At 40.7% G+C, this 14,200-nt stretch overlaps 1 protein-coding gene across 1 annotated transcript in view; it reads left to right on the top strand.

Moving 5' to 3' along the window:
• Positions 1-14,200, top strand: part of utrn (utrophin) — a 168,588-nt gene that overhangs the window by 5,084 nt on the left and 149,304 nt on the right. Inside the window, exons 2-4 of the mRNA XM_022737918.1 lie at positions 11,306-11,367; positions 12,500-12,592; positions 14,040-14,117. Of these exons, the coding sequence (XP_022593639.1) occupies positions 11,306-11,367; positions 12,500-12,592; positions 14,040-14,117 (233 nt within the window). The remainder of the gene's footprint in view (positions 1-11,305; positions 11,368-12,499; positions 12,593-14,039; positions 14,118-14,200) is intronic.

Genomic DNA, 14,200 nt, shown 5'->3' with positions numbered 1-14,200 from the left:
CAAGGGAATATTATTCCACTGTTGCTTAGAGTGACTGGTAGAGATAGAGACAGGACAGACCAGGGGAGAGACAGGACCTGATGTGCCTAATGTGTCTCTATAAAATGCACTTCTACAAAGAGATTTTGAGGATTTAGACATGGAAATCAATTTTTTAAGTCCTTGGGTGGAGGCTTGTGGCATTGTGGGAGAAGTGCAGTTTCCATTTCTTTCTCTTGGATGTTAGTTGGATCACTGACTCATCCTCTCTGTATGAATGCATTTGTGTGTGTGTGAAGCACATCCATGATTACCACGATCACCTCTGAATGGCATTTTTAATGGAAAAATCCACATTTAAAAGCAGCTAATTCAATATTCCTTGAATTTATGTTAAGTGAAGTTGTTGAGAGAATAATCATACACATATAATCATTGACAGAGAAATCCTTTGTAAAATCCCAAACTTACCTCTAACAGTAGCCACAAAAGGCCCTGATGTGTCGCTGAAATTAATCATGTTGAAGTTTGATTCAGGCGTGGGACCTTTGCTGTTTCGTGACTGGTGAGGATAACAAACTGAAATCAAAGTTAACTATCAGGAAGGGAGGCTAAAAGGAAGAGGGAACAGCAAAAAAGTTAATTACAACATTTCATCACAAACTCCTGCAGCATACTGAGTGACAATACAGTGGAAGTTTCCTTTAGGCAAGCAGATTTTCTGTCTAATATTGAAGCTTACTACAAAGGCATGGGCATGTGACTGACCTTAATTTTTAGTGATTTAGTTCATATATGGACTAGACCTTATGTGGTTTCTTGGGCTTATGGGAGATGAAGCTTTGGTGGTCAGTCAGAGGAGGATATAAATCTTTTCTTTCAGGAGCCACTCCATGGCTAATTTTATTTTCACAAGGCCGTGTGGCATACAGAGCAGTTTCTCTTTTTCAGCGATAATCTTTAAGTGATTATCTTACTAATGACTCAAGTTCAAATACCAAACATCTAGTAAACAAACAGCTCTGAATGTCATATAAACTCAGCCAATGTTTGTGGTGAGACATGAAAATAAAAGGTTTCACTCATTTCTTCCAACCATTAGTCAGACGTGGGATGTAGATTTGAAGAACTACCATAGGCAAACGATATGTGTGTGTGTGTGTGTGTGTGTGTGTGTGTGTGTGTGTGTGTGTGTGTGTGTGTGTGTGTGTGTGTATGCATGTGCGTATGCATGTGTGTGTGTGTATGCATGTGTGTGTGTGTCAGACAGATGTTTACACACTCGCACGGCTTTATCCAGGCTGCTCGATTCTCTCGGGGTGGTGTGCGAAGACGAAATGACAGAGAGGGACGCCTGTCTCTGGGTTTGTGACTGATGCAGCCCAGTGGAAAGTCCCTTTTAGGGTTCCCACTCCTTCAGTCACTGCCAAGGCCAGCCTCACCCAACCCAGTTTATTCCTCTGAGTTGTGACCGGACCAGCTGCTGCAAATCTCCATGGAAGGAAGTGGATGTAATTCAGTCAGACTCTGGAAGTTGGTCACGGGTGGACTGGGCTGGTATTCCTCCTCTACTTCCTCTTTGTGAAGGAAAGGAAGAGAGAAAACAAAACACAGGAAAATGAACTTTCTCTTTATGTTTCCCTCCAGCCCCTTCCCCTCCACTCTCGCTCCCATCTCTCTCATTCACCCTCTCTGTGGGAATAGAGTTGTTTGCTCAGTTGGTCCTCATTGACTAAATATGTCAATGAGCAAATGGACTCAGGCCTTTACTCTGTCCCCTCTTCCACTGCACTGACTCACTGACCTGCATCAAATGTCAGGAGCTTTGTCACAGTTTTGACTCTTATATCCAGCAATACTTCTTTGATTCTGTGAGTCTTTTTTTTCTTTGATTTGTCATAGTTTCACTTTCATGTAAACATTAGCAAAGGAAGTGGTTGTTGTAGTCCAGAGTGTCAGCAGTATGTTTTTAGGTTTTGGTCACTGGGGGTCATGTTTATCTGAGAATGAGAGCTGTCGTCTCTGTCAGTACTTTGTGTTTTCACTGAGGGGGGAATCAGCTGTCAGTTGCAGCAATGCATATGACACACACACACACTTTAACACACGGATCTGTGTCACCTGTTGCGTATCTTTTTAATTGACAAACTGAAACAGTCCCTGCTCTTGTCACTCACTTTTGTCACTGTCTTGTTGTGTGTATGTGTGTGATGTCACATCAGACAAGCCGGCCCAGCACCCCAAATAAACACACCCAGAGTACTCGATAAATGCTCTAACACCTCTACTTCCTCTTTCTCTTTTCTCTCTCTCACTCTCCCACCCCCACCACCACCACCACCACCACCTAGCCTTCCTGTTCCGGATTTGCTGTTTTTCTTTCTTTCTCTCTCTCTCTGTCTTTTTCTCTTTTTAGTAAAAACTCTTGCTTTCCGTCATGAATTTGAGTAAGTGGATGTCTTGGAGAAAGCGTAACTTTTTCAGAAGGAAAGAAAAGCACGGAAGTAGTCTTGATTTAGGTAAGTGGATGAGCACATCTGTAATACATCTGTGGAGGAATTTAACATCGAATTCTGAGAGTAATTACTGGAAACTAAGCTGTTTATGCACTTAACTTACAAATTGACCAACCGCTGTTTTAATAGATGAAAGTCATTAAAACTGAACTAAAGGTCCAAATGGTGCTCTGGTTGTCTTCACAAAATGAGATTAAACGTACCAGTTGTTGATTGTCACACTAATTCCTACCCACAGCAGTAAAATTCAGATTCTTCTTTGCCGTTAGTGACTTTTATTTATTACCGTTTTATGCAAGGTACTTTTTAAATTGTGTTGTTCTATTATGCATTGTTTTCACTCTACATATATTGGTTGTTTGTGTAGATGTGCTGAATCTTGAGCATCTCTACTGCATGTGGTTTACTTTGGTGCATCCATCAATTTCTTTTGTGTGGAACAGTTTATGTCTTAACAACAGAGAAGCCGGCAGAAAAGAGGCCCTGACTCTGTCATAAAAGAAACTTGACGAGCCTGTCCAAATGCAAAAGTGCATGTGATAGAGAAATTTACTGTAGGGGAGTATTTCAGTCAGACGACTGTGGTCCTAAGGTCCTTTTTCACAATTGATTCATGTTTTTGTTTCAGTTTTTCACATAATCTCTTCTAGTTTTTTGTTTAAATCCAGGCCTTTTTCTCTGTATGATGTTATCTGTTCCCAAACCAGTGGGTGTCTGTTCATACACACACATACCTGACTTCACTTCTTAATGACACTTTTCCACCTTGCCAGTTAAATTTTTCTCATTTTGGCAAACAAATCACTGAAGCTCTTCTAAACATGTTTGATTGCTCTCATCCAAGCGCCTGTGTAGGTGTCAGTGTAATATAATATATCTGGGGGATTAGATTAGATGAAGGTGGGCATGTGTTGTTTCCCAAACTTTGAGTTGGGTAGATTTCCAGCAAATGCAGATGAGAAAGTAAATGCCTTCTCCCCACCACATTGCTATCACTATGGTCCTGTGTTGTTGTTTCTGATCTTTGCCTGATAGGCTCTTCTTTATCTCTTTTCTTTCCATCTTGCGCTGGCATTTGCATTCGGTCCTGTTTGCACGCAGGGATGGTACCAAACAGTGTTTATCGTTGTTCATCTCCTATTGCATGATGCATTACGACCCCCCCCCAGCCCCCACCACCCCTCCCGGCTTGCCCTGTCCTGTTCTGCTCTGCCCCCAGTCTGTTTCCCTTTCATTGGCACTGTCCCTCTTTCCCTCCCCTCTCTCTCTCCGCTGTTGCATTCTTCTGATCTTCACCTCCCTCTCTGGTCAAGGAGCGACTGAGGCAGAGGAGAGAGGAGGAGAGGGAGCCAGGAATGTCAAATTCAGTTTTGTACTGATACTCTTGGATTATCTCTTCTTCCCGTGTTTTTGCTTTTGCTGCTTCTTTGGTTCAAGGTTTTGGCGGCTTACAGTAAAAGATGGCAGAGCATGTGCTCAAACTCAGAGGTAGGAACTTTGACAGGTGTGTGACACATGGCTTGATGGCAGCTAGGTATACCACAGGTGGTGTTCTAAAGTGCTGTAGACTCAGACTGCAGATACTGGTGACAAATTCTGTGTATTTTTATTGCTCTTCTGCAATCTGATCAAAGTGTATGAAAGCTTTGTAAGCTTGCTATGAAAGCAAGGCATTATTTTATCAAGTGGATTGTCAGTTTACCTGCTTTAGTACTCTTCTAACTTCGGTAAATGCACCTAATATGCTACAGGATTTACCACAGTTCAGATATACTGTAACCTTTTTAAAGAAGCTTTTTGGACATTTCTAATTAGTTTTTAATAGTCATGGTCTGTAGTCTTTTATGGAAAGGTTTACAAAATGCAACCCGTCTATCTACATATCAAAAACCAAAAAACATGTTCTCCTTTCACTAAGCAAAGCCAATAGTTGGATAGAAATGTTTCACTTGTTGGCATCATTATATTGTAACAATGTTATATTAGACTTAAAACACATGTAACACCAAACAATGGTTTGACTGAACTGGAAGAAATTGCCCACTTGCATTTACTTTACAGTTTTCTCTTCCCTCTCTTTTCTTTGCCCACTGATTTTACAAGCTGCAGTGGTGATTTACAGTTTGCTTGTTATATCTGTGGTTCGTGAGGTGACCTGGCTTGCTGCTCACAGCTCATCAGTATGCTCTGACTTCACTAAATTCCACTACCCCTCACCTCACCATTATTGCTCACCCATAATTTCACCAGTTCATGCACCTATGTACATCACGAAGGTGTTTTTCAAACTGCTAAGTCGGGATATTGGCTAATCTTTCTGGACGTTTAGAGTGTTTTCCTTACAAATTCCCAGATCTTGGCAAGGGAAAAGTGTCAACAAGGCTGTGCCGGCTGGGACAAGCTTAGACAAGTGACCACTGGAAGGAGGAGGGAGGAATGCATGGGAAATGATAGGAATTCTATGCATTCCTCTCAACCTACATAGTCAAAATAATGCACATCTCCACGAAACAAACTGTGAATAGGACTGAGTTGTGCACTTTTTTTGTATACATATGCGAGGAAAGGAGAAAGTTTATCAGAGGGCAGGTAAGTTGAGTGATACACAATGGTTGGCTTGAAAGCCTATCAGTGTGATTGTTGTAGGGCTGTGTGTGTGTGTGTGTGTGTGTGTGTGTCCTGTGTAAAGATTAATGCCCTCCAATATGCTGTGGGTGGTGCTTTCACTGAAAGACAAGATAGCTAACAGCTGAGCCTCTTTCCAGACAGCCGTTAAGGTGAAGTTAACACTGAGAAACTTCTTTTATGAGTGTAGCCTCTTCTTGAGAGTTGTTTCATTGCCAAGCTAAGAGCTTACTTTAAAGATCCCATATTTAAGAAAGTGGGATTTCAATGTCTCTTTTGATTATAAAGCAGGTCTAGGTGCTATATAAATACTGTGACAGTATCAAAACGCTTAATCCATGGAGATATGCACACAGCCCATATTCAGAAACTGTGCTTGAAAATGTGCTGTTGGGATCTCTGTAATTTTGTGATGTTACAACTATACAGTTGCTGCCCTCAGCCGTAACCCGAACACGGACCCACCATCCACCCCAGACCCACCATCTACCCTTTTTTGTTGTCTTAACTTTATTAACAACACAACACCACATGGTCATTCCTTGGCTGAACTAGCAAGCTTCACAACAGAAAAATGTTGAGGAAACATTGCACCATGGTTGGATATCAGGAAGCCAGTATATCATTGTACAGCCCTCCCAAGGAAAGTAAGATTAGAGACCAGTGGCAAACGTTTCTTTTTTATGAAATACTGGAGCATTTTAGTTCACATTCAACTGTCTGCTCATTTCAGAGCTCACTGGCCATTGCCACTTGCATTAACCTGACCTTTACTTGAGTTTTACCAGGCTACAGTAGTAGGCTAAAATCCATTACCTGTGGTTGGCTTGGCCATGTCACTCAGAAAACAGTCTGCCAATCAGAAGAGAGGCTCTTAGACTGACACAGAATGCCCTGTTTGTTTTTGCTGCTGTGACTGATCACCTTGACAGCTTTCAGACACACATCCTAGTTGGTATTCTGCCAATTAAATTTCCAGTTACTTCAGCTGCTACTGGCCCTAAATGTGTGATCATATTACCTGTGTTCAGTGGCCACACATGCATTTTAAAGCTTTATCGAAACACCGTCTTGGTTAAAGGTAATTGTTCCTCACTGGTGCAGCTAAACTTAAATATCTCTATTTGTCTAGCCTCTGAGCTCTGATGTTTACTGTGTGATGCTGCTGTGGAAACCCTGATGGTTTGTTTGATTTTCACCTCAGTGCCTCCCACGCCCCCCCCCCTTCTCCCTGCTGTGCGGTCACAGGCTCTCTCCACCTGTGAGATAGAGGGATGTACTGGAAGGCTGGGGCTGTATATTTTATGTGTCTACTCTGTGTTCACAGCTGGCTACTCTGAGGAACATGAGTGTTTCTGTGAATTTTTTTTCTTCCTCAGTTATGTCATGATTTGTTTGCGGTTCATTTTTCTCAGTTTGCTCAGCGCTGTTAACTCGTGGTTATGTAACATTGGTCAACATTGGGGCAATGAATGAGAGCATTTGATAGATCATGGTCATATTTAACAAAAATAAATTTACATATGAAATTCATTTTTTCTTTCTGAAGGTCTTGTGTTAATAGAAATCTCTAGAAACAGGCTGTGAGCACAAATGTCTGAGGTGACAGAAAAGCTCTTAGTGGAAAAGTAAGCGAATTTGTCCTTTTGTTAGGAAGGGAATCCTGCATTCAACTTGAAACACAACACTGTGGTCTTCATGCTGTGGAGTGGGTATGGGTGTGCATACAGTATATTGACAGCATGTGTGTGCTCACTGAGCTGCGAGAGGATACCAGTGGGATTTACTCTTCCTGATGTAATCGCTACTTCCTGTTTGGCTGTTGCGAAAGAGAAACATTTGTGTATCAGCACATTCACTGTACATGACTCTGCACTGTTTGTGCAAAGTGTCATCCCTCTGCTTACACTGAAGTGTGTGAGCGTGTATGGCTCATTCATGTTGAATATGATGACTGATTATTTGACAGGGGTTGAATATTTGTTCTGCAAACAAATGTGCCTGTGACTTTGGCCTCACTGTGCTGGTGCAGTTTGTTCATTTCTACTCACTGGGCTGATGGGATATCTTTATCATATGACTGAGTGACCCATAAAGACTGTTTTCCAGTAAAAGCTTGCCAGTTTTACAAGACTGCTGCAAGTTGCCTTTTAATATTAGTGGGACCTCAAATTCAGCAGTGCCTGTGAACAGTGATCTTTTCTGTTTGTTTAAATGATAAATAAAACAACATTTATATGTTAATGGATTCTCTGTATACAATAAGACCATGCTTAACTGTCAGTAACAATTAACATAAGTAGAAGGCAGATCCACCATTTGATATGTCCAACGCCTCTACTGATACTTTTTGTGGGTATAAATTTACACCAGGCCAAGATAGCATGTTGACAGACTTCAGCACCCAGGCATCACATCCTGTAAGTGTTTGTGATCTCTAGCAGAGTACTCTTTAAAGCAAAGGATCACAGGACTAGAGTGACAAAACTCAATGTTTTGCTCTTTTTATTTTGCATATGTGACTGAGGACACGTTTCAGCTAAATGGTTAGCCTCACTGTGGAATTCTTGTAAAATGTGCGTGTTTTTGCTGAAACATTTTGCCTAGTGTAGTTTTAAAATTTATGTTGATTCCAATGATGAGTATTTCATGGTTCCAGCGGAACTAATTAGAAAGTAAGACCTTTACTTACAGGTTTTGGACATTAAATTAATTTGTGAGATTCTGCACCTTCTAATTCCATCAGCCTGAAGCTGTAACTTTCAGTTGAAGCTGAATTTGAGGTCTCCTCATACAATAGCACAAACACAAACCCCATGTGCCAGTCACTGTAGGACCACAGCTGATTTGGCAGTGTGTTTATAATGTAGGTGTGTGTGTATGTTTTTTACCCTCATATAAATGTCAGCATGAGAGGTATATAGGACATATGGTACATCCATGACTGAAGTAGTGGGCAGATGTAAATAGTCATAAGCAAAGTGACGAAAGTGGACATGTGTAATGTTGTATTCATGTTGTGTATATACAGACTCCCCTTGGTAAGGGTATTTTTTCTCTCTTGCTGAGTGCTGACACACACACACACACACACACACACACACACACACACTTGAACACATTTGCACACACACAGCCCTGCCGCTCCTTTGATCCGTCCGGCAGTAAGACATTCCTGTGCTGTGGCGAGTAGGAGCAGCAGACAGATTGAGGGGGAGCAGGATGTATGAATCAGGTGTATTGTCCTCTTAAGGTGGTATGGTGGAGAGCCCAGGAGACCTGAGCCCCCAGGGACCCTCTTCTCAGGGGCCTCGGAGGCCGTCCACAGGGTGTCGATAAGGCTGTAAGGACAGGAGGCCTCCATATGGGGCTTTTTATAAAAGGAAAATTGATATTGTGTTGAAAGCGCACCTGTACTATACCTGTCCTGCTGCTCATTCTCATTGTGAGCTTTTTTCTAAATGTTCTTGCCAGAACTTTTCTCTCCCTGTGGCCATGTCTCTATATCTTTTTGGCCCCCTTTTTTTTTTTTTTTCAATTTTTTTGTGATTTCGTCTTGTGGTCTGCCTGTCTTTCTTTCCTCCTCTCGCCTTGTCTGTCCGGACATGGTTAACCATTCCACCTGTAAGTTATGTACTGTGATTGATTGCCATCAGTTATTGGGCCCCCTGTCATGGCACCTACTCTTTGTCACTCATGCTGTCGTTTTATTTTTCAACACGACCCCTCTTTTGTCTCCTGCATTCTTCTCTACATAGACTTCTTCATTCATCACCACCTTCAATTGTCACCTTTTTGTCTTCTTCACCTCTTAAGAAAGAATCCTTAAGGTATTATTGTTGCCCCCAGAGATTTATATGGAAACATGGATGAACACACTCTCAGGGTGGCATTTTACAGTGTTATGGTTCAATACACTTTAAAGACAGTGGCAGAGAAGAGGATGCAGTGCAAGTATATACCGCTCCAGGCAACAAGTCTCCCCTGCTTTCCTCCAACTACATAACTCTACATACTTGTTGCGCCAGACCCAGTAATCCTCACTTCTGCATCCCCTGACATTTCTGGCAGAAATGATTTTTGTTGATTTCCTGTTGTGAAACATCTAGCCAAAGTATAGAACATCAAGATGAAATGGAAATTGCAGTCAAAAGTTTCAAGTGAAGTGATTTTTTATTCATATGGCTCAAAGTCACAAATTATTTTCCTCAAGGGCTTTACAATTTGTACAACATATACAACACCCACTATCTGAAGACCCTTAACACCCCTCTATTCCAGCACCATTTATCTCATCCCTCACCTCTTCACCTCTCACCCCCACCTCTGTACATTCTTGTTTTTATGCTCCTTCTCACCCGGCCAGCGGCTACGTGCACACACACACACACACACACACACACACACACACACACACACATACACACGCACACACACATACACACACACACACACACACACACACACACACCCACACACACACACCCACCCAAACAAAGAAGCCGACAACTGCTGGGGCTGGTGATCATAACCTTTGACCTTTTGTTCAGTTCATGGTGCTTTACACAGCGGCCAGTTGAATGACAATGGCAGTTTGACGTGTACATGTACACTTGTACCACTTCTCCACCCCTATATTACAGTCTTAAACTGCAGTCAGGGTGTTAAGAAGCAGATGTGAATGCATTTCTTTTTTTGACTCGTTCCCTCAGGTGTACACATCTGAAACAGACCGCTGACTGAATGAACTGGTTATTTAGGAGGCCAAAGAAAGGGCACGAGGAAAACCTAAGGTGTAGGTTCCCTGATATAATGCCAGATAACTAAAATAATGCATAGTAAATGCTGTTTTGTGCTTTTATACTTCAGCTAAACTTTGTGTAGGAATGTGATTTATATTCCAGAGTTTGATGAACTAACACTGTATATCCTGTATGTATAGTATATCAGCTAGCATCCTCTATGTGCAAAACACATTCTTTACATAGTCTTTAAGGGTCTGTCCTGTTTTACTTATTTAGTATTAAGTTTTGTCTTATAGCAATAATGATTATTTTCACAATTAGTTCACCTTTTTACATTGTTTTCCTGTTGTTAAGTTGATAAAAAGTCAACACATAACTACTACGGCCTTCACATTAAAAATGCATTTTTTTGTGAAGCCCTCGTGAGCAACAACAGTAGCTAATTGCAATGTGCTATTAGCTAACCGGAGCAACTTAATGGTGCTCCACAGAAAATGTTAAAAGAACCTAATGGGTATCGCTCACAGCTGTGACCAGTACATATTTTGAATCATTACTTTGCAAATATATTCAGAAATGCTGTTGAATTGATTAAGTTTGTCGCCACTGATTCATTATCTGATCATTAAGTGGGGATATGGAAAGAGACACTAATTATCACTGTACAGTATACTTTACAGAACGTCATCAAAGGCCGTCTTTAGGTTTTCTCCTCAAACAGTTTGTGCCATCAAATCTAATAGTCAGTTACGATTTGTAAAACATTAATTTTAGTATATAAATGTTATTAAAATAACTCATATAGATTGCTTTTCTCCATATTCTTATGAGACAAAGTCAAAAGTAACTTTCTGAGTGAAGTCTAAGGCTTTGCATGAGCTGCCATGTTCATCGCCCAGGCACATCAAAGCAGCTGACACACAATGAGGCCTTATAAGAGTGAGAGTCATGTTGGAGAGAATAAAGGAGGATCAGGGAGGGAAGGAGTCAAATGGGAAGAGAATGTGAAATATTTGTCCAATTGGCTTCAGAGAGCAGGGGAACTTGATAAACGGACAAGGTCTGTGTACATGTGCAATTAGTGTTTTTTTTGACAAAGTGGTGTGTTACCTTTACCTCTGACATTAAGCACCTTTTGACATTTCGTACACTTTATCCTAATACCCACCTAACCTACATTTTGTTGCTGTGTTTTCTGATGTTCAAGCCACATTGATCATAATGCTTTTAAGCGGTGATGCCTCCAGCTACAATTACCATTTACCAGTATGTCGGCATGAGAGTGAATTTGTGCAGTTCCTTCAATAAACAAGTGGAAATGGCTTTTGAGTGTTAACAATGTTCCTTGCTGTTATTATTATACTGATTGTAACGACTGCTGATGTCCAATTTTTGATACACCTGTTCACCTCTCTGAAAGTCCATCTTTCTTCTCCACAGATGAGCATGATGCGGTACAGAAGAAAACGTTTACCAAATGGATAAATGCACAGTTCTCCAAGGTAATGTAAAACATTGACTAGTTTAAATGGATGCCAGACTTGTACTGCAGTAGTTAAAACGCAGGAGAAAATGTAAATGTATTCTGAAAGCCCAAGAAGATGAGTTAATGATTCTAAAACTAACCAGTTTCATCCGCCTGATATTGAAGTGGGATGTGTTTGAAGTGAGACTGAAGTGTTGTGACTACATGCAGGTCATTTGAGTCCTAAGACCATCAGTCTATTTCTGATGGAAAACTGTCCCTTGATTTTTGTGCTTGAACCTTCTTGTCCCACACTGAAGAGGGTGAATGGCCTGCACCCGTCTAGCTTTGCTGCTAGCAGAAGAGTAGAAGAGTACTAAACTGATGAAATATTAATTATCATTGTATAAATGTTGTTGCACTTAAACTGCAGATGGCAAGAAAATCACCATATCTCATCTTGATTTGTTAAAATGAAGCACAAAGCCTAATTGCAAATGATCAGAACAATGAACTAACACATTATTTTTCTTTTAATGCATGTCTCAGTCCATTACTCCACCCAGCAGCAGTTTCTGTCAGAGAGCTAATGGCTTTATGTGTGCGGTCCTGTTTTTATATTTCATTATTCTCATAAACACACCACTCAGAGAATTGTGTTGAATATGTTTGGTCGATTATGCTAACTGCTCTTGTTTAAATATTTGCAGGCCAACATAATCTCTGAAGCTCTTAAACACTCATAGTTTCTCTCTCAAGCTTCCCCTCTGTTAGTCTATGTGTATGATAGTGGTTGTTACAACCTGCCAAACTTTCTCTTCTTCTTTTATATGTTTGACACTGTTTCAGATTCCTGTCAAACATAGCCATTAAAAGTAGCTGCATCATTTTCCGTGTTAATAGCCTAGATGGAGTTGTTGAACCTTTTAAAGACTTTTACATTGTATAAATATGATGGGAGCTAAATCCACTATGACATCTAAGTTTCCTCTCAATGGGTCTCTAAAGTCCCATTCAGATTATTTGTAAAACTGAGTTGATTACATGGTTGATACATTGCTAATATTTAAACTACTGTAAATATGTTTACATGTGATAGTTGATAGGTTTATTTGTTGATTACTCGCTGCAACAACATCTGGATCATTGTTTCTGTTTTTTCCTTTTAGACAGAGAAGACGCCCATCAAAGACATGTTCTCTGACCTGAGGGATGGGAGGAAGCTGCTGGACCTGCTGGAAGGTCTCACTGGCACTGTCCTGGTAAGTTTGTGTTTGTGTGTATAAAGGTTTGCAGACCTTTTTGCCACACGTCTTTAAGAATGGGGTCATGTGACCATGTGACCTTTTTAAATTCCTAAGATTTGATCGGCTTCAGCAGAATCATTTATCTTATCGATACTTGTGCATTGCAAACAGTGGCTGAAGGCTTTGGCACACGCTCTGGGTTTGAATTTATCTGGACCTTGAGCTGTGGCAGACGAAAAAACATGTTTGCTTTTTGCATTTTATTAATCTGGACAACACAGACGACCTTTGCAAAACATTGATTTAAAGGGATGGGTGGTGAAGCTTTTTGGAAATGCGTGTAATGAAATTACTGGAGCGTAGTGTTTTTATAGCCGAAGGGTGACTGCTGCATCCCCTCAAGCCAGTCAAAGCATATGCATTACCTCATGTAAACTCCACCTTCGAGTCAAATGTAAACAAACGAGCCACTCAGGGGGTCTCAGCAGATGTTTTTGGATCCTGTTTTCAAACACATTATAGCTCCAATTTCATTAATTATGCATAAATAAATGTTCTTATATTATTTAAGCCTTTGCTACTTTCTGCATCTTGGTATTTTGTGCATGTATGTTGTTTTCAGTAATTGAAAACACACATTCTAGTTTTTCCTCCACAAAGGTTTGCTCACCAAAGATTAGTTGGTTAAACTAAAACTTTGTGGACTATTTACCCAACAAACACTTTATCAGAAAAGGAGTTGATACATAGATAGATTTAAAAAAAAAAAAGATATTTTCTATTCCTTTGTATTTATGGCTTCACTGACCAACCACACACTTATGTGCACACATTTTTATTTTATGGGATATTAATTTTCTATCAGTGTCACCTTCCTGTCACCTCTTCAACAGCATATCTGCTCCCTAGCACCTGTAGCTGTACTAAGTGCCAACTGTCTCTGTGCCATGCATGCACGCACACACACGTGTACACACACACACACCCACACACACACACACCCACACACACACACACACACACACACACACACTGTCTGATACTAAAATACTATTTCTATAATTGGGTGCTAATGAGTGGTTGAGCTATGTGAAGACTTAAAAGGGATTTGCAGTTGGCAGCTAGCCATCCTGTCATTCTTTCCATAAGTTGACTTGTGGGCACTGCTGATAGGGTAATGGGTGTGATGAACGTATGGTGAGAAACACTCTGTTGAGTGATGGCATACCTTTACTTCATGTAGCAATGAGTGCTTTTGTACATTTTATTTCCTAGTTTGACATGGGACTTCGTGAATGTCATAGATTCCAGTTTACACTGAAACTCACTTGCTTGACAGTTCATTAAATCATCAGAGTAATGCATGGAGCAATTGATTTCAAAGATCCCTGTAGCTTTGTTATAGGCTAGTGAAAAGTGAACATGTGGTCAGCTGATTTCTGCTGTATTTCCTCTTCCTCAGACCAAAGAGCGAGGCTCCACCAGAGTGCACTCCCTCAACAACGTCAACAAAGTACTTCAAGTCCTGCATCAAAATAATGTGAGTACTTGGTGTTTTCTGCTATTTTGGTGTAGTCAACATCAAGTGCTGTTTGGTGGATACAGGTGCATATCAGTGGTTTT

The sequence above is a fragment of the Seriola dumerili genome, unplaced genomic scaffold, assembly GCF_002260705.1.
Source record: "Seriola dumerili isolate Sdu_G_001 unplaced genomic scaffold, Sdu_1.0 BDQW01000025.1, whole genome shotgun sequence".
Taxonomy (NCBI): Eukaryota; Metazoa; Chordata; class Actinopteri; order Carangiformes; family Carangidae; genus Seriola; species Seriola dumerili.
The sequence above is the reverse complement of the archived record's forward strand: the minus strand, read 5'-3'. Positions and strand labels throughout refer to the sequence as shown.